The 23348-nt window shown below is 39.0% G+C and overlaps 1 protein-coding gene and 1 long non-coding RNA gene across 2 annotated transcripts in view; one reads left to right on the plus strand and one right to left on the minus strand.

Annotated features, from left to right (window-relative positions):
- Positions 1 to 23348, minus strand: part of LOC138404084 (uncharacterized) — a 304112-nt gene that overhangs the window by 257477 nt on the left and 23287 nt on the right. The gene's annotated exons all lie outside the window — the stretch shown is intronic.
- Positions 1 to 23348, plus strand: part of RhoGEF2 (Rho guanine nucleotide exchange factor 2) — a 213642-nt gene that overhangs the window by 142359 nt on the left and 47935 nt on the right. The window contains exon 21 of the mRNA XM_069507274.1: positions 22388 to 22487. Within this exon, the coding sequence (XP_069363375.1) occupies positions 22388 to 22487 (100 nt within the window). The remainder of the gene's footprint in view (positions 1 to 22387; positions 22488 to 23348) is intronic.

Consider the following 23348-nt stretch of genomic DNA (forward strand, 5'->3'; position numbering starts at 1 on the left):
ACGTCAAACTGCTGTATATATTTAACCGTTGAGCTGTTGAGGCTCGTCTTTGCGTCGTAGTTCTCATTGTTGAGGATCGTGACCCCTTTACATAACCGTAAGTGCTTTCTTGGGATAAAGATTAGGAAAAGCCCTCAGAGTCTTCCGAATCATCAACATTATCATGATCAACCCGTCGTTAGCCCACCACTGAATACGGGCATCCTCTTAGAATGAGAACAATTTATGCCATAGTCCGCCACGCTGGCCCAGTGTGGTTAGGCAGACATTTCCGAATAGGACACATCAAATAATTAAGCTGGTTTTGTACTTGTACCTTTCTATTTTTGACTTCATTAAACTTAATAAACTTAACTTATTTTAGCGTTATAAAATTTTACAAAAATAACATAGCACAATGAGGTTAGTATTAATTTATGTTTATATTATACAAAGCTCAATAGCCTCAAGTGGCTACTAAACTTTTTGTATAATTTAAATATAACTTTAAAGATAAAACTTTCGTATAGTTAACGGAACTCCAAATGATCACATATCGATGCAGTTTGTATACTTAATTGTATTTAATAATAAATGTCCCCCTGACCGAATTTTGGCCAAACGGGCAACAGATAGGTAGGTATAACCTACTTAACGACACAGGTGCTATTATAGTGTACCTATACTTTTGAACACAACACACAGGTGCACTCTCTTAGGGTGAGATCTATAGAGCGCACTCTGACTTAGCGTAGACTTAAGACAGAGTTAAAACGAGACAGTCTCTCACATAAATCTGTCTCGTTTTGACTCAATCTTAAGTCTGAGCAAAGTCAAAGTGCGCTCTATAGACACCTATAGATCTCAGCCTTAGTTCCTAAGTCTCAGAAATCATTAATTGAATCAAGATTTCTTGTACAATGGTACGGAACTTTTCGTTTGCAAGTCTGACTTGCACTTGACCGATTTTTATATCATTTATTATATACTAGCTTATGCTCGCGACTTCGTCCGCGTGGACTACACAATTTTCAAACCCCTATTTCACCCCCTTAGGGGTTGAATTTCCAAAAATCCTTTCTTAGCGGATGCCTACGTCATAATAGCTACCTGCATGCCAAATTTTAGCCCGATCCGTCCAGTAGTTTGAGCTGTACGTTGATAGATCAGTAAGTCAGTCAGTTAGTCACCTTTTCCTTTTATATATTTAGATAATCTAAATATATAAAAGGAAAAGTATTTTTTTTAGTCCAACCCGGGACTCGAACAAAATACATGATGTGCATTGTGCAGCCTAGCAAGTAGCCACAATACCACAGAGACAGTTATCACAATGTAGCTGGAAATGGCACACGTTGAATGAGATAAGTCTTCATATAAATATAGACTGAGACCTATATTTAGATCGAGTACTCATAGAGCGACAAATGGAGGTTATAAATATATTGTTTGTCTTTATGCGTCCGCGCATGCACACATTGTGGCCAATTCTGTTCCATGTTCTATAGAAGCAGGCTTTACTTTGCGGAAATCCATGATATACAATGAACCAAAAGTTTAATTTGCTAAAATCCGCTGAAACATGTCGAATCTGTATGGTGCAACATGCAGCATGATACAGGCAGGATAAAGCAGCCACCAGGCAAGCAATACGCACCACCACCACGCACCACCACACAAATCCCAAAACACTCGACGGCACACAATCTCTAAACTAAAATGAAAGGTCTAATGCTATCCCTTTCCTAATGTTTCCTGCTGATAACGATAGATTTATAGACCTGTCAATTTAGTATAGTTTAAAAATTACAGCAGAATTAACCCGGCTAATTCCGTTGACCTGTTAATTTAGTTTAGTTTAGAGATTGTGTACAAGAGAATCGGCCCCATTGTCTACCTTAAATCAGCGCTGTATTGTTTTAGATTATCCTTGTATTTGTTGCAAGACATACTGCATAATGCTGAGCCGGGAGTGCTGGAACCTTCCGGTTTTGCCTTATGTTGAAACGTTGCACTTATTTGACCTGTTATTTGAGCATATTGTTTACATGCAATCAAATGCTTAATTTGCTATAATCTGCTCAAACAGACAAATCTGTATGGTGTAACATGCAGCATAGATTAGACATGAAAATTAAGCGTTTGGTTCCTTGTTTATTATGGGACTTCCGCAAAGTAACGCCTGCTTTTAGATAAAAGCTTAAATGTGGGAGCACTGTGGGTAACCCATATTTGTGTCATCGTTGTTGTTGTCTATCGATATACGTCCCCTGTTGGATATGGGCTCCTTGTAACAATTTCCACTCGCCATTCGAGTGGCTTAAGTTCACGTTAAATACTTAAATTTTGCTGTACAGACTTTATTAATACCGTCAAATAACGTGTCTGCCAAGAGTGTCATTGTAAAAATATTAATTTACAGCTCGAAAAACTGTTTGGATGCCAAACAAATCTGTTATAAATGCAGCGTACTAGTGTTAAAGTGACGCAATATTTAAAAAAATATTGACGTAAGTGTATTGTGATGTGGATTTTCAAAATAAAAACATTTGTGAAACCAAATCGTTGATGAAAGTGCAAAAAAGTGTTAAACCATTGATCAATTGATGGTCGATGAAAAGTGTTGTGACATTCGAGTTGGCGACTCAACCCAACTGTTGAGTTAACGGGACAAAAGTGCCTATGGTAGGCATGATGTGGTTCAAACGGGACCCGAAGGTCCCAGAAAAGGTTGACAAAGTTGACGGAGTGGTCAACAAGTTGAGGAGAAAAAAGCCGGTCATTCTCAAACCGACACGAGAGTCGAGCGAGAGGGAAACATCTGCTGATAGCGATAAGGAGAAACGGAGATATTCCGATATACTTGATATGAAAGTGTCGCTTGGTATGTATGACTGTAATTTAATTTGGTAATTAAATTAATGAAAAGCACATATCGTTGGTACTTCTAAAATATTATTAATGAGGAAAACGAATTGGTTAGATATTTTAGTGTAACCCGTAAAGTATCGCATAACGTATTTTTATAAACTGTCCCAAAAATTAATTCAATATTATGGGATTGAAATTCAAGGGTTTCAATTTCATGGCCGTTGCTAACTAATTCGATCATATTTCTGGATTTTTTCTTACTAATTGAATGAACTGATTTAAAAAGTAATGATTGATTTTTTGGTCGCTGACTTTAAGTCTGGGACCTTTCAAGTCAATTGAAAATATCTTCTATCATTGGTTTAATGTTGTGATATTTTTGACCTCCAAAAAGGAGGTAGTTCTCAATTTTTTTGAGGTTTCTGGACCGATTTGCATTTTTTTTTTAATCAACAGAGGATATTTCCGTGGCGGTCCCATAAAAATTTCTGGATCCAACTCTTCAATCCTGATGCTGCAAGGTACTGAACTCCTAAGCCGTGTGGTGGAACGTTTTGGTGGTGAATTGATATTTTAGGTACCAAGCAATAACTACTTACACTAAAAATCTTAGTATAAAAAAATTATTAAAAAGCCGACTGTTTTGGAAGTCGGACGAGCATAATAAAAGCAACTAGAAATCAAAGCGTGAAGCTCGCCCGACTTCAACATACATATACATACGTGAAGAAACAAAAGTTATTTTATACTTTGTAATGGTTTTGGAAGTCGGTTTTTTTTGTATGTGGGTATGTTAGTAATAAAGAATGAGTTCTTAACAAGTGCTCGTTTGAATCACAACAGATCACATGGAAACAATAAAAAGATAGGATATTGTTCATGATAAGTCGTAAATATAGGTATTGCAAATCTCTGCGAATGTCAACAGGTCAATGTGGCCACGAGAGGCTGTGTCCAGATAGCAACTATTTTTAGCGTTGCCGTCTTGTGTTGATAAATTATTTTCCGCTACTTTGTTTCCTCGTATTTGGCGATGCGTGTTTGGTTGTTTTGCACACTTTTCAAGAACCAAAAATTCCTGTTTGTAATACATGTTAACATTCGGTTTTATATTAATTGTGACACTTTATTCTAACTGAAAGTTTATTTATCTGTTGCTCTCTATTTCTTTCTCTTTTATAATTTTATCCTTAGGAGTCATTTTCGTTTTGGTACTAAACTCGTAATTAATTTTATTAGAAAAGCAACATCTCTTTACCTAGTTATAATTCGTGCCATTTGTTTTAGTTTTTAACCACTCATCAACATTATAATGTAATTTTGGCTATACATACATAGACAGGTCTAAATATATTGTTATCCTTTCCATCCGGAGAAGGATACAACTACTTTTAGTGCTATCAATTGAGTTAAGCTTAGAAAGTGATTGTGAATAAACATCATTATCTACTAACAACGGCATTGTAGTCTGTCTTAATCAAAATTGCTCCTAACTGGCTGGCCTTTGTTTTAGCTTTGGTCTAGTTTCGGATGGTTGTCATCCAAATGTTTTTTGGTACTATTCATTATATTCGTGCATCATTAATATATCTCTGTAACTTCTAAAGTGCTTGGAACTCTCAGTTTCATCTCTTATCAAGTGTTTATGTTAGACGTAATCCCGATAAAACCGATAAGATTTACGCCTTAAAGAGGTTGTGAAATTTTGTTATCTGTATTTTGTTTGCATTGGAGTATTACGGAAGTCTAATAATCCTACTTATACTAATCCGACGTTATAAAAGTTTTGTAATCTTCTTTAACTTTTTAGATCAAACATCGTTAGGAGTCATTATTGTTACTTGTATTGTCATAATCCTTTTTTCCAACTCTTATTTCACCCAAGTAAAGGTGTACTTTCGTAAAATTCTTTCTTCTTGTATGCCTGCACAATAATACAAGGTTTTTAAGTTTGTAAAATAAGAGATTTGAGATTTCGTGAGCGGTATTTTGCGTTTGAAATATCGATTCACAAAGAAGCAAATAATCTAACTACTTAACTAAATTAAACTAAAGATGGAAACTAACTTAAAGATCGAAAGACTAAATTAAAGATAATAAAAAAGATAAAATCAATCGATGGAAAGTAAGTTAAAGAACTATATAGAGCAAGTTACAAGAAAAACATATTTTGTGGTTTCAATATCGCGTGTTCTAATAATATGCAAAAAGGGGACATTAACCCAATTTAGTTTGACCATCCCTTAGGGCGAGGTCCTTAGAGGCCGGCGTCCTGAAAACCTGAGTCCATATAAAATGTTATTTATGTTTTGTAAAGGAACATCTTTACGACTGTTTCATTAGATTAATGGATACTGTTGTCTTGAAATTTAGATTCCTTGTATCGATTTTCTGGGGCATTGGGGATCCAATGTGTTTTTTTATTTTTATTATATTGAGTTTATCTTAGAATATACTAAATCTGGCAAATTATATTATGTTAAAGGTATAAGACTAATTTGTAGCAAGGGGAAAAATGTTGAATCTATTTTTGTGATTCTCAGTGATTAAGAAAATAATAGTGATAATGGTAGTTCATAACTAACAGTTTTAAACTTTAAAAAGGCAGATGAATTTATGTAATTAGGTGACCTTATTACAAAAAAGCACAAATATCTTTATTTATAAATTAATGACATAAAAATGAAAAGTAGAGTCATTGTTGAAACGATTTATGAAATGTATTTTTTGATGACGAACGTCATTTACATAAACTGCACATGAGTTTTCCCATTACTAATCCGTTTACTATTGTTAAATCTAAAAAAGTTCGTCTTAACTATTTTTCACATCTGTCTTAAATTTTACAGTTAATCTTTATTGTATGGAAATTATAATGATTCTAACATCACTCTTTGTGATGCGCTAGAATTGAGTTTATTTTCACCTTGATTGTATATCACAACTTAAAGACAAAAGAAAACTATATATGCACATGTAGACAAAAATTAACACAAAAAAATTTATGTTTCCAAAAAATATACGTCGTCCAAATGGTCATTTATGGACATTGTGCCCAATTCACTGGCGCTATTACTTCGTTGAATGGCCAGGCTTAATCGTTGAGCGAAATAAGCACCAGCTCTTGGGTCACTCTTATTCACTACTATTCAATACAGGTCACCAATATTCAATGCACTCCAGTGATCTCTTTGTCAAATCAGCGAAGTCGTGATGATTTGACATCTTTTGTTTCAGTTTCACTAATGGCATTGGACTCTATTAATTATGGATGACTTAATTGACCATGGTTTGATTGTTTGCCAAAGAGCCATGGAACGCAGCATACTAGGTATAAAACTAGCAGATCGCGTAAGGAATTCTGCTATACGTTCCAAAACGCGAGTAGCTGACGTTGGCCTTGCAGCCGCTTTACTCAAATGGGACTGGGCAGGTCATGTGTGCCGTATGCCAGATGAGTTATGGGCAAAATCTGCTTCTTTTTGGACGCCCCAGAATCATCAACGCCAGCGTGGTCGGCCGAGGCGACGTTGGCGTGATGAATTAGATAAATTTACAGTTACGTGGCCTGAAGAGGCACGAAATAGAAAATTGTGGAAGGATCGGAGAGAGGCCTTTGCCCAGACGTGGGACAGCACAGGCTGATTTAGATTTAGATTTAGATTAGACTTAATTGACCAGTGTTTCCTATTACCCTTTGCACTTACTCAAATATTTTTCGTTTATTACAGTTGGGGCATATGAGATTATTATAAAGTGCATTGTTAAAATTCTTGCTTCTTGTCGTCGCACATTCGTCATCAATAACAACCTGTGAATGTCGATAAATCATTCAGATCGTTATTGTCCGGACGTCCATTGTACCACTTCTTGTTACACGCTCCTAAATGCCACACTTATCTACAAGGCTTCTCTTTAATCATCTGTTCTAGAGATTATGTAGCTACAATATAATTATTTATAATTATTGCTGTTAAAATTCTTTATATGAAAGATGCCATTATTTCAACATCGACTGCTGTTTTTTTGTATGATAACTATCAGTAACTCGGCTCGAAAGTGACGAGTTTATATTTACTCTTTACTAAAACTTTAAACTTTCTAAAAATTGCCAACGATATGTGCTTATATCACTTTATATTTTGCAATACAAAACTATATCGCAACAAAACCTTAACATTTGATACGTTATTATAATGTAAAATAATCCCCTAGAGCGGCGAGATGAAAGCGACGAATCACTCTACGAATCGGCCGACTGTCACAGCGACGCCATTTCTGCTAGTGATGACGCGCTACCAAGACTCATCAAAACACCTACCATGAGCAAGGAATCTCTTAAACTAGCTATCACTGACGAAGAAGGAGACCTAACGAGAGCAAAGAAAGGTCACAGAAAGACTATGTCACTATCCTATCCACTAGAAATAGTCAAATGTTTAGGCGACGAACTATTTGATCACAAAGAAAAAAACTGTGACAAAAAAAAGTCAAGAGAAAGCCTATGGAGTGAAGAAGATAGAGATTCCATTCACGGTTCAACTATGAAGTTAGACCAGTTGAGAAAGAATAGTAAAAAAGACGATAAAGTTAGTGGAAGTAGAAAGAACAGTTCAACTGATAATCCAAAACGGAAAAGTAGCAAAGGTTCTTCAGTTAGTGCTTTGAATTTCTTAAGACGGAAGAAAACTCCAACTTCTATGAAGGCTGTTGAAGCGGTGGTCGAAGTAGTAGACGGAATAATAAATGCTAGTGAAATATTAAACCATACGAAATTCTTCTTGGAAGAGGAAAAGAGATTTGCCTCTGCGACCCTACCTAAACCTCCAGTCGAAACTGATTCGGACGAAGACATGCCTGCTCCGAAAGTTATAGGTGAGCATAGAAGAAGATTAAGCAGGCAAACTTCTAGAAGTAAGAGTAAAGTTAGAGGAAAGAGTCAAAGTTTAAAAGTCAATACATTAAGGAAATCACACAGTGGGACGCTAAAGAAGGGGAAAAAGAAGAGTATCAAGACTCCTTTAGTTAGTAGGAGTAGACAAGCAAGCATAGCGGAACCAAGTCCGTTGGTTAAGAAGAAACATTCAGATGCCTTCAAGCAGAACTCCTGGCTGTTCAGTGGATCTAGAGGTGAGTTTCTTGTTCGATTCTATATTGTACGTTTTTTTGCAGGTATTTATTGGAAGCATTAAAGATGGTTGTTTTCTGATAGTTCTTTAAGCATTACTGTTTTCTACAGCTCTGTACCTGACATTTTTCCTTGGTCTAGTAAATCCTGATCATTATATGAACAAATATTGCTATTTTCAACGTTCAAAGTAAGATTACTAGACCAAGTAGGGTATCATATGAAAGGACCTGTACATTCTAAAACAGATTTTAATTTATTTTTATGCATAATACTTTTTGATTTATCGTGCAAAATGACGATAAAATACGACTGTAGTATGGAACCCTCGGTGCGCGAGCCTGACTCGCACTTGGCTGGTTTTTCAATTGGCTCATTGTTGGATAGCCATCAGTTGTAAAGTGTGTATTTATACCATCATATCAAAATGCCTTGGACTTCTCCGACCAGACATCTTTTAAGTGATAACGAATTCAGCCGTGAACCTGTCAAATAGAAATAAAATGAAATAACTTTTCCTAGTAATGCTGATAAATAATGGGAGCTTTTTATTTATAAAGCAAGCTCCTATAACACATATCGATTTGTATTTATCAAACACTGACGGGTGACCTCAGTTGGTAACCCGCTTGCCTTGGTTCTGCTGGGCTGGCGGGTCAAAGCTGAAGCAATCGTATGATTGTATGGGCATGTATCGATTCGTGCTTAAGTTGCATTGATGAAATCACGGAATCCATATGAATGCAAAAGTGTGTAGGTGTATCGGTCTGCTACTTTTCACTCTATAAAAATCGATTCTTGCTTAGGTCGTTGTATTGATGAAATCACGGAATCCATAGGTACTAATATTGTGAATGCAAAAGTGTGTAGGTATATCAGTCTGCTACCTTTTCACGCTTCAAAATTTATCACAGATTGCTTGTATCCTAAAGACGAGCTCTTTTCAATCTCTATTATAATATCATCATCATCATCAACCAATAGACGTCCACTACATGACATACAAATCTGCTGTCTCCTTCTAAAGATCGATGTTCATTACTTTTGGCCGCGTACTGTACAAATACTTTCTCCTATACAATCGGTAACCCAATATCTACAATCCAAATAGGTGTTAAGATCATATCAGTAGCAAAAACTCGATCAAATACCGTTGCCTGTCACATACGCGTCACTGAGCGCATATTAATTATTTCGTTATTAATATTTGGCAAGCCATCCATTATGAACGTAGTCACGAAGTAATGAACCCAGGTTACTGGAATTACCACTATGGTTTCGAAAACATGCGAAAAATTTCATCGTCATCATCACCACTGTTGATTCGTATCTCTCAGAATGAGAAGGGTTTCTGGTCTACCACGCCAAGTGCGGATTAGCAGACTTCACTTTATAATTTTTATAAGTGTTTTACCAACATTTCAAAGATTATCTATATAAAAGGAAAAACTGACTGACTGACTGATTTATCAACGCACAGCTCAAACTACAGGACGGATCGGGCTGAAATTTGGCATGCAGATAGCTATTATGACGTAGACGTCCGCTATGAAAGGATTTTTGAAAAATCAATCCCTAAGGGGGTAAAATAGGGGTTTGAAATTTGTGTTGACACGCGGAAAACTTGAAGCAATTACGTTCAGTCATTCAGAAGTTGTCGGACGGACGAACGGACAAGTGCGATTTCACTCAAGTAGACTCGGAAATCTCGCTTCGCTCGGTCAATAAATTCCTTTGAAGTTCACTTATCCATTAGATTTAAAATAATGTAACTCTATTTTTTTTTTATAATTTTTTAGTGTTTGCCTACACTTCAATTTTTGATATGTATTTAAAAAAATTTAATGTAACTCGATGATGATTTTCAGTAAGGAATTTTTGTTGATTTGCGTGAAAATCACGGAACTACATATTACGAACTCATAAAATAACAGTGTTTTAGAGATAACGTTTACGGTTTAATGCTAAAAGTACAAGCGTGAAACGTTTATATTTTATTGATTTCTCCAGGGCTGTCACTTGTCAATTTTTAATATATTGCAATAATTTTCAACTAAGTTTGGATTTTGAAAGAGATCAGATCCTAAATGAGCACTCTTAACAAAAGTTGTAAAACCATCATAAACCGAACACTTAAGTAGCGGATGTCCACGAACTCATCCGCATGGATATAGGTTTTAAAAATTCCCTTGGAAACTATTTGATTATCTGGGACGAAAAACCTAGTATGTCACTCTCCAGGTCCTTAATTATACTATTCACGAAAAAAACGCAATACTAATATATAATTTCTTTATATACATACTAGCTTATGCTCGCGACTTCGTCCGCGTGGACTACAGAAATTTCAAACCCCTATTTCACCCCCTTAGGGGTTGAATTTTAAAAAATCCTTTCTTAGCGGATGCCTACGTCATAATAACTATCTGCATGCCAAATTTCAGCCCAATCCGTCCAGTAGTTTGAGCTGTGCGTTGATAGATCAGTCAGTCAGTCAGTCAGTCACCTTTTCCTTTTATATATATAGATAAAGATAATGTGTGTACCTATTATATTAGATGTTAAATCTAAAAAACAGAAAACTTAGTATTACCATACATTGCACAATGATGCGGTGCTCCGTTGCGGCGTGATTGAAGTACAAACCAACTATATGGGTAATGGTGGTGATTCTCATAATGTAGCTATCAAACTTGTGTTAGATCAAAACCCGGCCAAGTGCGAGTCAGGCTCGCGCAATGAGGGTTCCGTACTACAGTCGTATTTTTCGACATTTTGCACGATAATTCAAAAATTATAAAAGATAAAAATAAATAAAAATCTGTTTTAGAAAGCACAGGTGAAGACCTTTCATATGTTACCCCACCTGATATAGTTATCTTACTTAGAAAATTGAAAATACTAATTATTAGTTCATGACCACAATTAAATTTTTTTTGTGTGATGTAACCACAAATTCACGATTTTCAGATTGTTTCCCCAAATATTAGCTATAAGATCTACCTACCTGCCAAATTTCATGATTCTAGGCCAACAGGAAGTACCCTGTAGGTTTCTTGACAGACCGACAGACAGACAACAAAGTGATCCTATAAGGGTTCCGTTTTTCCTTTTGAGGTACGGAACCCTAAAAACACATAAGATTGTTTGTAGCCGTAGATGACATCTTTTCATCGTCAATTCCTCAGTGCCTCAAGACGAAAGTCTTTAACCAGTGTGTTCTTCCCGTCCTCACCAATGGTGCTGAAACGTGGACACTGACAAACGGCCTTGTCCACAAATTCAAAGTCGCTCAGCGAGCTATGGAGAGGGCTATGTAAGGAGTTTCCTTGAGGGACAAGATCCGAAATGAGGAGATCCGCAGGAGAACCAAGGTCACTGACATAGCCCAAACTATTAGCAAGCTGAAGTGGCAGTGGGCAGGTCATGCCTGTGGTAGAGGCGATGGCCGTTGGAGCCGGAAAGTCCTTGAGTGGAGACTGCGTTTAAGCAAGCGTAGTGTGGGACGCCCTCCAGCACGATGGACCGACGATATAAAGAGGCTGGCGGGAAGTGGCTGGATGAGGAAGGCTGAGGACCGGGTGTGGTGGCGCTCTTTAGGGAAGGCCTATGTCCAACAGTGGGATGTCCACAGGCTGATGATGATGATGATGTAGATGACAGCCCTAGGCATAACCATAACATAATAATACGACCGCCGTCGTTCGTCACACGACCGCGGTACGGCAAAGCCGCGCCGATGTTTTAAACGCGATACAGCAATTAAACATTCTGAATTGTTCGGCCGTGAAACCAGGCACATGTGGGCTACGGATAATAAATACGTGCCGTTTGTAGACATCGATAAAATGACGATAAATGCACGAAATTATGTTTTTATTACTTCGTTTCTTGTTTTGTGGCTTTTCGTAGCGCCATACCAGCACAGTGCACTTCGCCTGTGTCAAGTACTTAAAAATCAGTACCCTTATTATAAATGCGAAGGTGTGTTTGTTTGTTGGTTTGTCCTTCGATCACGCCGCAACGACTGATTTTTTAGGCGGATATAGCTTAAGACCTGGAGAGTGACGTAGGCTGCTTTTTATCCCAGAAAATCAAAGAGTTCCCGCAGGAAAATTCCCGTGAAAATTAAAAACCAAATCCATGCGGACGATGTAGCGGGCATAAAAAAACTATCAATAAGAGGTGTCCTAGGTTTTGTACGAAGAAAATTATAATATAATAAAAAGTATTTTATTTATTATCTCTATATATAAAAATGAAACGGAAAATGTGTTGCTGATCGCAAATCTCGAGAACGGCTGAACCGATTTCGCTAATTCTTTATTCATAATATTCCTCGAAGTAAGAGTATGGGTTCTTACGGAGAGAAAAATTAAAAAAAAAACCCTGAAAAGAATCTGAATCGACTGTTAGGCGGTACGAAGTTCGCCGGAGCAGCTAGTTATGAATAAAAATGGAAGAACGTTTATATTATATTAGCTTTATTTGAACTCCACGTTATCTTTGTGTTACCACGTGAGAGAAATAACCAATAGTATCCTAAACGTTAATAATCATTGCTTACACTTTAGAAGAAATTCATTTTTTTTCATCATCATCATCATCATCATCATCATCCTATTACCAGCTCACTACAGAGCACGGGTCTTCTCTCAGAGTGAGAGGGGTTTTGGCCATAGTCTACCACGCTGGCCATGTGCGGATTGGTAGACGTAGAACTCTCAGGCATGCAGGTTTCCTCACGATGTTTTCCTTCACCGTTAAAGCAAGTGATTACTTAATGCGCACATAACTCTGAAAAGTTAGAGGTGCGTGCCCGGGATAGAACCCCCGACCTCCGATTAGGAGGCGGACGTCCTAACCACTAGGCTATCACAGCTTCTCAGTATTTTTTTTATATTGCCGAAAAAGAGTTGAAGTGTAGGATAGCCGCCTTTGATTTTATACGACTCACTTAAAAAGCATAATAATGAACTTATTTTGTTTCGTTGTGTGAATGAGCTGCATCTCTTCTTCATAATGTAATTATTGTGAAGTTCATTCATTCCTTATCAGCGAATATAATATAGGAACGCTTGATAACTGGACATTGGCCAACATTATTAGGTCACTTACTCACTTCCCTGGTTATGAATAGCAAATAATATTACTACTACTAGCTAGCTTACTAGCTTATGCTCGCGACTTCGTCCGCGTGGAATACACAAATTTCAAACCCCTATTTCACCCCCTTAGGGATTGAATTTTTAAAAATCCCTTCTTAGCGGATGCCTACGTCATAATAGCTATCTGCATGCCAAATTTCAGCCCGATCCGTTCAGTAGTTTGAGCTGTGCGTTGATAGATCAGTCAGTCAGTCCGTCAGTCAGTCAGTCAGTCAGTCAGTCAGTCAGTCAGTCAGTCAGTCAGTCAGTCAGTCACCTTTTCCTTTTATATATTTAGATTACAGTCTAATACTGAAATATGAGATGTAAATATTTAGCGATTGATTTATGGCATTTTGTAATTGATTCTTTGCACTTGTAATTGTTCTAGCAGATGCCCGCGACTCGGGGAAAAATCCCGTGAGAAATCTTTGATTTTGTGGGATAAAAAGTAGCCTATGACACTCTCCAGGTCACTGAGCAAAAAATCACGTCGGTACGTTGCTCCGTTGCGACGTGATTGTAGGACACACCAGCAAACAAACGCACTTTCGCAATTATAATATGGGTACTGGGTAGTGATAGTTCTAAAGACCTGGAGAGTGACATAGGCTACTTTTTATCCCGGAAAATCGAACAGTTACCATGGGATTTTGAAAACCTAAATCTAAGCGGACGATGTCGTGAGCATCAGCTAAGTATCTAATAAAGTTTAGAAATTTAAAAATTACCACTTAAATATTTAAGATACCATTTAGTTCCTTTCTTCCTTTTCCTTTCCTTCCTGTCCTATGAAATGAGTCATACGATTTCGCTTATGTTAGTTAAATGACTACCTAGGTATTTATCAGATGATTATGATAATAATCGACGGCTTAAAGTGATTTTTGTGGTTTAAAGGAAGCTTAAACACATGAGTTAGATATTTACTCGTGTGGCTTAAAGACCGAATTCGGACCTCCAAAATTGGTTACCCACCCAATTACACACTTGGATTAATATTACCCAGCCCAATATAATAGGGTGATTATTTAATAGAGGGTCTTCAAAAATACATAAAATCTAATAACCATTTTAAATTATCGGTTAAACTAAAAAAGTGCGTAATTAGGATGTGACGTCACATTCCAGTATTTCATAGAATCTCGCATACAAAGCGCGCGTTTTGAAGTTTGATAAAAAGTCACTGATTTGACTAGTTGTCAAATACCGTATTGAACGATACACGCCTGTCAGCTATGGTAACTAGACCACAAGTCCCTTGAAACTTGTCCAAGATGATAAATTAGAAGTGATCCGTTTACCTAAGCCGGAAGGGAAGGTAAACGCTTGACTCGGTCACCGGCTTACCGGTCACATTGGCATGCGCGCGCGCACCTCGACGGGAAGCGCGTATTAATAGCCGTATCCTTGCGCGTTGACTCAACCCAGCCGTGCGCTATTGTTTCCATTCGATTCCCGCTCGCTGAATTTGGCTTGCTATTAGCTCGTTTTGATGGGCAGGTATAGTCAGATGCAGTGGCGTGCATAGGGTTTGAAGCCAGGGTAGGCATTAGTTAGGTAGGAACCTGTTTACTGGTAGGTCATAATTAAAAATATGCATTGAGCTATTACAACTGGGGTAAGCAGTGCATTAATGCCTCTATGACCTGGACGCCACTGGTCAGATGGTCAGAATGAACTAGAATGAGGAAACTACAGTACGCGGCCGAAAGTAGTGTACATCGGCCTTTAGAATGACAATTCGGCTTTGTAGAGAACGCTCTACACTCTCACTACGTCTCTGTCACTCATACCTATATGACGTTTTGTCGGTCTCAACGACAGAGACAGAGCTCTACAAATTTGCTATCTCCTTCTAAAGGTCGATGTACATTACTTTCGGCCGCGTACTGTAGGGAGGAGAGGGAGACATCTGAAAATCGTCTCCCGACAGTTCCTGGGTTCGAAACTAGTCGGGCTAACGTTGACTAAACACGTGAGTAAAGCCGGTGTGTGATATATATGTATAATGGAAATCACTCACGATAGTTTAAACGCTATGCTATGCTATGCTATGCTGTCTTCACTTTTTAAAATAGGTACAATATAGTATGAGTTTGGCTTATCTGGAGTTTTATATCTTTGCTTATATTAAACTAGCTTATGCTCGCGACTTCGTATGCGTGGACTACGAAAATTTCAAACCCCTATTTTACCCCCTTAGGGGTTGAATTTTCAAAAATCCTTTCTTAGCGGATGCCTACGTCATAATAGCTATCTGTATGCCAAATTTCAGTCCGATCCGTCCAGTAGTTTGAGCTATGCGTTGATAGATCAGTCAGTCACCTTTTCCTTTTATATATTAAGATAACTTCCCGACAACAGCCAGTAGATATTCAAGTCGATTGCATTAAGAAAACTCACAATGTAATCACGACAATGCAAGTTCATTGCACCCAATCACCTCGTAAACATGTTTGTTTTATGTTTAGTGATAATAAATCGGCCGTTTAAAGTAACGGGCGCCGGTTCAATGGGAACGCGCAATATGCTCGCGGATTTATTGCTGATATGGCCTGATTGAGGTGCTTTTGGAAGGGTTATATTTTTAACGGTACTAAGACGACCTCCCTGGCGCAGTGGTAAGCGCTGTGATGTTATTAGTGGGAGGTCCTGGAAGGAAGGGGTTTGGAATTCTTTCTAAATTTCTGGTCTGGTCTGGTGGAAGGGATCGGCGGTATCTACTTTTCTTTATATTTTTACAACCCCCAAGATGCTTTACTTGACGGTTCATCATGATTCATGACCGCCGCCAGTACTGAGCAAGGTATCCGTTCAGAATGAGAAGGATTTGGCCATGGCCTAGCACGCTGGTTTTTACGTGGTTAACGCACGATTGGTAGACTTAAGAACATATCTTTAAGAACATTATGGAGATAGTCTATAGGAGTTGGTCTGGTGGGAGGCTTCGGCCGTGGCTAGTTACCACCCTACCGGCAAAGCCGTGCCGCCAAGCGATTTAGCGTTCCGGACGATGCCGTGTAGAAACCAAAGGGGTATGGGTTTAATAGAAACTGCCATACTCCTTCCTGGTTAGCCCGCTTCCATCTTAGACTACATCATCACTTACTACCAGGTGAGATTACAGTTAAGGGCTTACTTGTATCTGAATAAAGAAATGCATAGGTTTCTTAGTTTGTCTTAACCTGGCTATCACTGCAAAAATGTTCGGCATCGCTGAATTCCCAAAGCCCCGGGCTGCAAGCCGGGGTCGGGGTGAGTGACCGCTGGGGGGATGACGTCACACACCGGCGCGTGATTCACCTCGAGACTTGACATTGTTGGCAAAAAACGAGATCGATCCACGCGGTCTCGTATAAAGTCCCTAAGTAATTTCCGCGATTCTGCCCACGTATGGCCTTACCTTTTCCTTTTTTAGGGTTCCGTACCTCAAAAGGAAAAACTGAACCCTTATAGGATCACTTTGTTGTCTGTCTGTCTGTCAAGAAACCTACAGGGTACTTCCCGTTGACCTAGAATCATGAAATTTGGCAGGTAGGTAGATCATATAGCTGACATTCGGGGAAAAATCTGAAAACCGTGAAACACAAAAGAAATTAAATTGTGGTCATGAACTAATAATTAGTATTTTCAACTTTCAAAGTGAGTGACTATATCAAGTGGGGTATCATATGAAAGGTCTTCATCTGTACATTCTAAAACAGATTTTATTTATTTTTATACATCATAGATGGTGAATTATCGTGCAAAATGACGAAAAAATACGACTGTAGTACGGAACCCTCATTGCGCGAGCCTGACTCGCACTTGGCCGGTTTTTTTACTGAGAGATTACGCTTACGCTTCATTATGATCAACCCATAGCTGGCTCACTACAGAGCACGGGTCTCCTCTGAGTGAGAAGGGTTTTGGCCATAGTCTACCACGCTGGCCATTGTACGGATGGGTAGACTTCACACACCTTTGAGAACATGAAGAAATCCCAAGCATACAGATTGCAGGTTTCTTAACGATGTTTTCCTTCACCGTTAAAGCAAGTGATATTTAATTACTTTAAACGCACATAACTCTGAAAAGTTAGAGGTGCGTGCCTGGAATCGAACCCCCGACCGAGAAGGCGGACGTCCTTATTACTAGGCTATCATAGCCCCGATGGTCACATAGTATTATATTTACGTTCGTACTAATCACTTGGCTTAACCATTTTGTAAAGCCTCAATAGCTCAAGGGTTAAAGGAGCGCACTGAAATCCGAATTGTCGCCGGTTCAAACCCCACCCGTTGCACTATTGTCGTACCTACTCCTAGCACAAGTTTTACGCTTAGTTGGAGGGGAAAGGGGAATATTAAAATTCATTTCCCTGCTTGCCGTCCGTCGTAGGTCAATCGCTGTCACACATCCTCTGACAGGTGACAGGACTGTGTTGCTAACACAAAGTCAAAATCAAAGTCAAATGATTTATTCAAAATAGGTAATAAATTACTCGTATTGATGGTCTGGTATGGTGTTAGATTTGTAAGATATAGTGGTGATAATTATTACGCAAACTTAAAACTAAAGCTACGAGGGTTCCAAACGCGCCCAGGTCTGAGACACGTGTATACTTTACCTCAATTCTTCTAAATCCCTAAACAAAGATATACCATCTATTAACTATCTTACTAGTTAATACGTTCAGCATTTATTCTGTCTTCATACCGCTGAGCTGTTGCATCCCTTTAAAAGGTATGTTTAAAAATAGCATGCAGTCGGCACGCACATTGCACACTTTCCATCAAAGAAAGCAGTCCCGTCCGATTCCATATACGACTGATAAGACGCCAATATGGTGCTCGCTACTGTGATGTTACTGTAAAGCTGGGTATCCACTGCGATAACGAACTGACCCTATCACATTCCTATAATCAAAAAAAATACTGTCAATGGGGACTGCGTGGAAAGATGGCAGAGTTTGTTGTGGACTCTTCTCAGACCTGGGCGCGTTTGGAACCCTCGTAGCTTTAGTTCTAAGTTCGCGTAATAATTATCACCACTATATCACCTTACAAATCCAAGAACCGACCATCATCAAAAAGTGTAATTTATTACCTATTTTGGATAAATTATTTGACTTTGCGATCACCATTGTCATCAACCTATCGCCGGCTTACTACTGCGAACGTGTTTCCTCGTAAAATGGGAAGAGTTCAATTATAGCTTACCACGCTGGCCAAGTGCGGATTTACAGACTAAACACACATTTGAGAACATTTTGGCGAACTCTCATGCGTACAGGTTTCCTCACGATTTTTTCCTTCACCGTTATAGTTCGTTCAATCGTTTGTGCGGGGAAACCACGGGTGCGGAGAGTGTCTTTACTTAATTTATCTTCTTGTGCGTGTGCCCACATCTCTGATCGGTGCGTTACGACTTACGATAGAACTCACACTCTAAACGCACACAGCACATTTGCATTGAAACCGATTGGGACAAAGAGTGGGGCGCGTCATCATGGATTGAACTATCTATAAAGTAAATCATATTTAAACAAAGTGGATATTCAGCTTAAGTATTAATTACTTCGCGCTTCTGAGAAGGAAAACTGGCCGTAACCGGTTGTTCATACTTCATATACAGACCGACAGACTGACAACATGATAAGCACTCTCTTCGATACATCTTTGAAGAAGCCCGCTTCGATATGATTAACGCTAACTTGACCTTAATAGGCTCTAGTGACACGAATTCCTTACTTGTTAACTCTGCTTCGTATTTCTCATTGCTGAGGGTAGTGACCCCTCCTAAATAATTGTAGGGGGTTTCTTGGAATAATAATAAAATCTTTTGTTTTCACTTTATTGGATACGATACTGAGATCTTACGATAATGAGAGTCCGTCCGTAAGTGATTTCTACGCGTTTACCGTCCACTGCTGGACATAGGGCTTCCCAAGAGCGCGCCATCACACACGATCCTCCGCGTTCCTCATCCACCCACTTCCCGCTACCTTCTTAAGGTCGTCAGTCCAGCGGGTTAGAGGTCGTCCCACACTGCGCTTTCTGATACGCGGTCTCCACTCTAGCAGACGTCTGCCCCAGTGGCCATTTTGTTGTTAGAAGGAAACAAAACGGATGAAATAGTTATTACTTATTAGTTATTAATGTACAAGATACGGAACCCTCGGTGACTCTTACAACAGTTTTTATAATTATTTCAAACGACACTTGAAATTTCTTCTGGGATTTAACATTTTACATACCTGTGTTTATTTATCCTAAAGTGATCTCTTCCAGGCAACCCATACTTAAAAACTTATAGAACTGTAAGACGGGGAGTCGAAATGCAGCTATATATAGTTTGTAATTATTGTTAGTTTGTAGATTGCAAAAAAATTGCATACCTCATCATCAACCAATAGACGTCCACTGCTGGACATAGGTCTCTTGTAGGGACTTAAACACGCCACGGTCTTGCGCCGCCTGGATCCAGCGGCTCCCAGCGACTTGTCTGATGTCGTCCGTCCACCTAGTGGGGGGTCTTCCAACGCTGCGTCTTCCGGTGCGAGGTCGCCATTCCAGCACCTTGGGACCCCAACGTCTATCAGTTGTACGAACTATGTGCCCTGCATATTGCATACCTACGTAACAATAATCACAATCGTTTTTTTTTTTTTTTTTTATTTATAAAAGAATATTAGCCATATTAAATGACTAATATTCCCCTTTCCTCTCCAATTAAGCGTCAGGCTTGTGCTAAGAGTAGGTACGACAATAGTGCAACGGGCGGGGTTTGAACCGTCGACCTTTCGGTTTTCAGTCCACTCCTATACCAGTTGAGCTATTGAGGCTCAAATTATATTGAATGCATACGTGACCTAAATTAATCAACCTAAATACTGAAGAGGAGAACTAATAGTGTATTTACTCTACAAGATTAGTTAGTTAGGGTTAGTAGGTATTAGCTACATTTAATAGCTGTTTACGTTGAACGCGAGATGATTAGCAGAACCGCTTTCTGTAGCAGATTCCTTAGAATACGACGCCCTGCCTAAAATATATTTTACTAGAGAACCATTAAATTACGTAGAGATGTTGTTGATGATGTTCCATGAATAGAATCATTAGAAGTAATTTGAAAACAACCGATGAATCTACTCGTATTCATAGGTTTTTTATTACCACTTATAATTCATTCGTCCGCGTGGAGTACACAAATTTCAAATAACTATTATACCCCGTTGGGGGTTGAATTTTCAAAAATCCTTTCCTAGCGGATGTCATAATAGCTGTTTACATTCCGAATTTCAGTTCGATTTGTCCAGTAGTTTGTAGATCAGTCAGTCAGCTTTTTCTTCTATACATAATATAGATTCGTTGAAGGTTTTTTATGAAAAATTATTTTAGTATCTCTCAGTGAAGCAGCAATGTAGAGCCAACCAATCAAAATGAGCTCGGTGGCTATCATTCAGTGTTGAACACTGAGTTAGCTAATCACCCCGCTGTACCATCAAACACAAAAACAAACACTTGCGAAATGTCCATTGTTTATATATGTGTTATCGTGTCGCTAGTGTGTTATGATGGCGCATATAATACATAAATAAATAGTATAATGCGGCGGATCCGTTGATGATCTCACTCCTGCGCAGATCGAGCTGCTATAGAGTATAGTAAGATACAGTCGCAATGCATTCTTGTTCAGCGCGACGTTAATTAGTGGTAGCGTGTGTATGTTGTTTCGGATTGACTATACAGCGAAGGCCCTACTGCAGTGGCGTGCACAGGAGTTCAAGCCAGGGTATGCATTTAGGTATGAACTTATTTTACGGCAGGTTAAAATGAAAAATAAGCATTGACTTAATATTACAATGAGGGTAAGCAGTGCGTTTATGCGTCTATGAGCTGCACGCCACTGCCCTACTGGCCGCTACAGCGCCACCGGGGAGGGTGGCGCTGTATAAACGCTATGTTTATAAGTCTCTGTGGACCGACTGTATGAAGTGTCTTTTTTCCTAATTTATTTATAGGGGTTTGGTCACAAAGTGAGCATGTCACCCCTGTAGAATACAAACAGCATACAAAAATGTCTTACTCTCTACGCATGAGCCCTCTTAATACTAATTTGTACAGCATCCTTGCCCTTTTTTTTAATTTATAGACTAGCGCTTGGCTGCAATTAGACCTCGTGGCAAGTGATGATGCAGCCTAAGACGGAGCGTGCTTGCCTAGAAGATGCCTATTCACTCTTGACTTGAAGGTACTCATATTATAATTGGAGGGGAAAATTGATGCTGGTAGGGTGTTCCAAATCTTAGCGGTTCGAATTAGAAATGAGGAGGCAAATCGCTTCGTACGTATTCGTGGAATTTCGACTACGGATGCCGGGAAGGCAAGAATGCTGTTCCATATTCCTGTGTTTAGGAGATTTACGACGCTTTGGTTATATGTACCGTCAAGTCCCCCCGCAAAGCTGATAATAAATTCAAAGTTCGTTCATTTATAGTTTAGCAACAAATAAATTATGATGCAAAACGCGAACACTTAATTGAAGTGTTGAAACATTTGCATACATTTAGCTGTTGCAATACATGCAGCTGACTGATATGTGACAGTTTCTAATATGAATCATCATCCCATTGCCGGCTCACTACTAAACACACGTCCCCTTTTAGAAGGAGAAGGTTTTGGCTATAGTCCACCACGCTGACGAAGTGCCGATTGACAGACTGCAAACAGTGGCATGCACAGTGTTTAAAGCCAGGGTAGGCACTAGTTAAGTAAGAGCCTGTTTACTGGCAGGTCATTATGAAAAATATGCATTGAGCTATTCAACTGGGGTAAGCAGTGCATTTATGCCTCTATGACCTGCACGCTACTGACTGCAAACACCTTTGAGAACATTACGAAGAACTCTCAGGCATGCAGGTTTCCTCACGACGTTTATGTACATAACTGCGAAAAGCTAGAGGTGCGTGGCCGGAATCGAACCAACCCCCATTATAAGAGGCTGACGTCTTAACCACTTGGCCATCACCGCTTTTTTACTGGACTAGCTTATGCTCGCAACTTCGCGTGGACTACTCAAATTTCGAACCCCTATTTCACCCTCTTAGGGGTTTCTTAGCGGACGTCTACGTCATAATAGCTATTTGTATGCCAAAAGTTCAGCGCGATACGTCCAGTAGTTTGAGCTGTGCGTTGATAGATCAGTCGAGTCACCTTTTCCTATTATACATGTATAGATATAGTGGTCTAATCGAAAATATCTCTTCTTTCCACAGGAGATTCAAGAAGAGAAGGGTCAACTGACGAGCCGTCCGCCCCGGACGTCGACGTCGACACTAGCGACGCCACCGCCAAGGAGCCAGAGAAGGAAACTAAGTAAGTTTCTGAGCTTTGCGATAGATGGTGCTAGTTGTGTGTTGGCAGTGTAAAAGTTGTGGTGTTTCAGAAACACGAATAAATAATGCTACTGTACGCTAGATGGCGTTATGATTTTATTAATCCGTTTTTTTCGAGGCACTTCAACAGTCACCAAAGATAAATCCTCCTAATATATAAAATACAAAAAATGTTTCTATGTCCGTTGTAGACTGAAACCACCCAATCGATGTGCGAACCAGTTTCATTAGAAAGGCAATAATGCGAAGATAGTTTTAGAAGAAGAAGAAAACCAATGCATTAGGCACATTATTTTTTAGCATTGTAGCACATGCCGGATATGCTCGCTAGTAATTAATAGATTCAAACCTAATTCTAAGACTGGTTGTTTATTTTAATGCTAAGAGCGAGCGTGCGACTTTTAATTGAATTTATCATAAAGAACTTAAAAAAAACACTAAAGTGGCCGTTCTGACTTCTGAGGACCCCTTGTATTTTGCCCATTGTCCTTTATTCAATGTCATTATCATCGTCAACGGATAGACGCCCACTGCTGGACATCGGTCTTGTGCCACCTGAATCCAGCGGCTCCCTGCGACTCTTTTGATGTCTGTCCACCTACACTCTTTTGATGTCTTTCAACACTGTGCCTTCCGATGGGAGGTCGCCATTCCAGCACCATGGGACCCCAACGTCTTTCGGTTTTTCAAACAGTGCGCCCTGACCATTGCCACTTTAGCTTCGCAAGTCAATGTACCTACCTATGTTATTCAATTTACCAAAATGTAATTCAAACTTGAGAAGTTTATTTTTACATATTATATTTTTAACATTATTTATATTAGCATAAATAACAATGCT

This window comes from Maniola hyperantus, chromosome 25 (assembly GCF_902806685.2).
Source record: "Maniola hyperantus chromosome 25, iAphHyp1.2, whole genome shotgun sequence".
Lineage (NCBI taxonomy): Eukaryota > Metazoa > Arthropoda > Insecta > Lepidoptera > Nymphalidae > Maniola > Maniola hyperantus.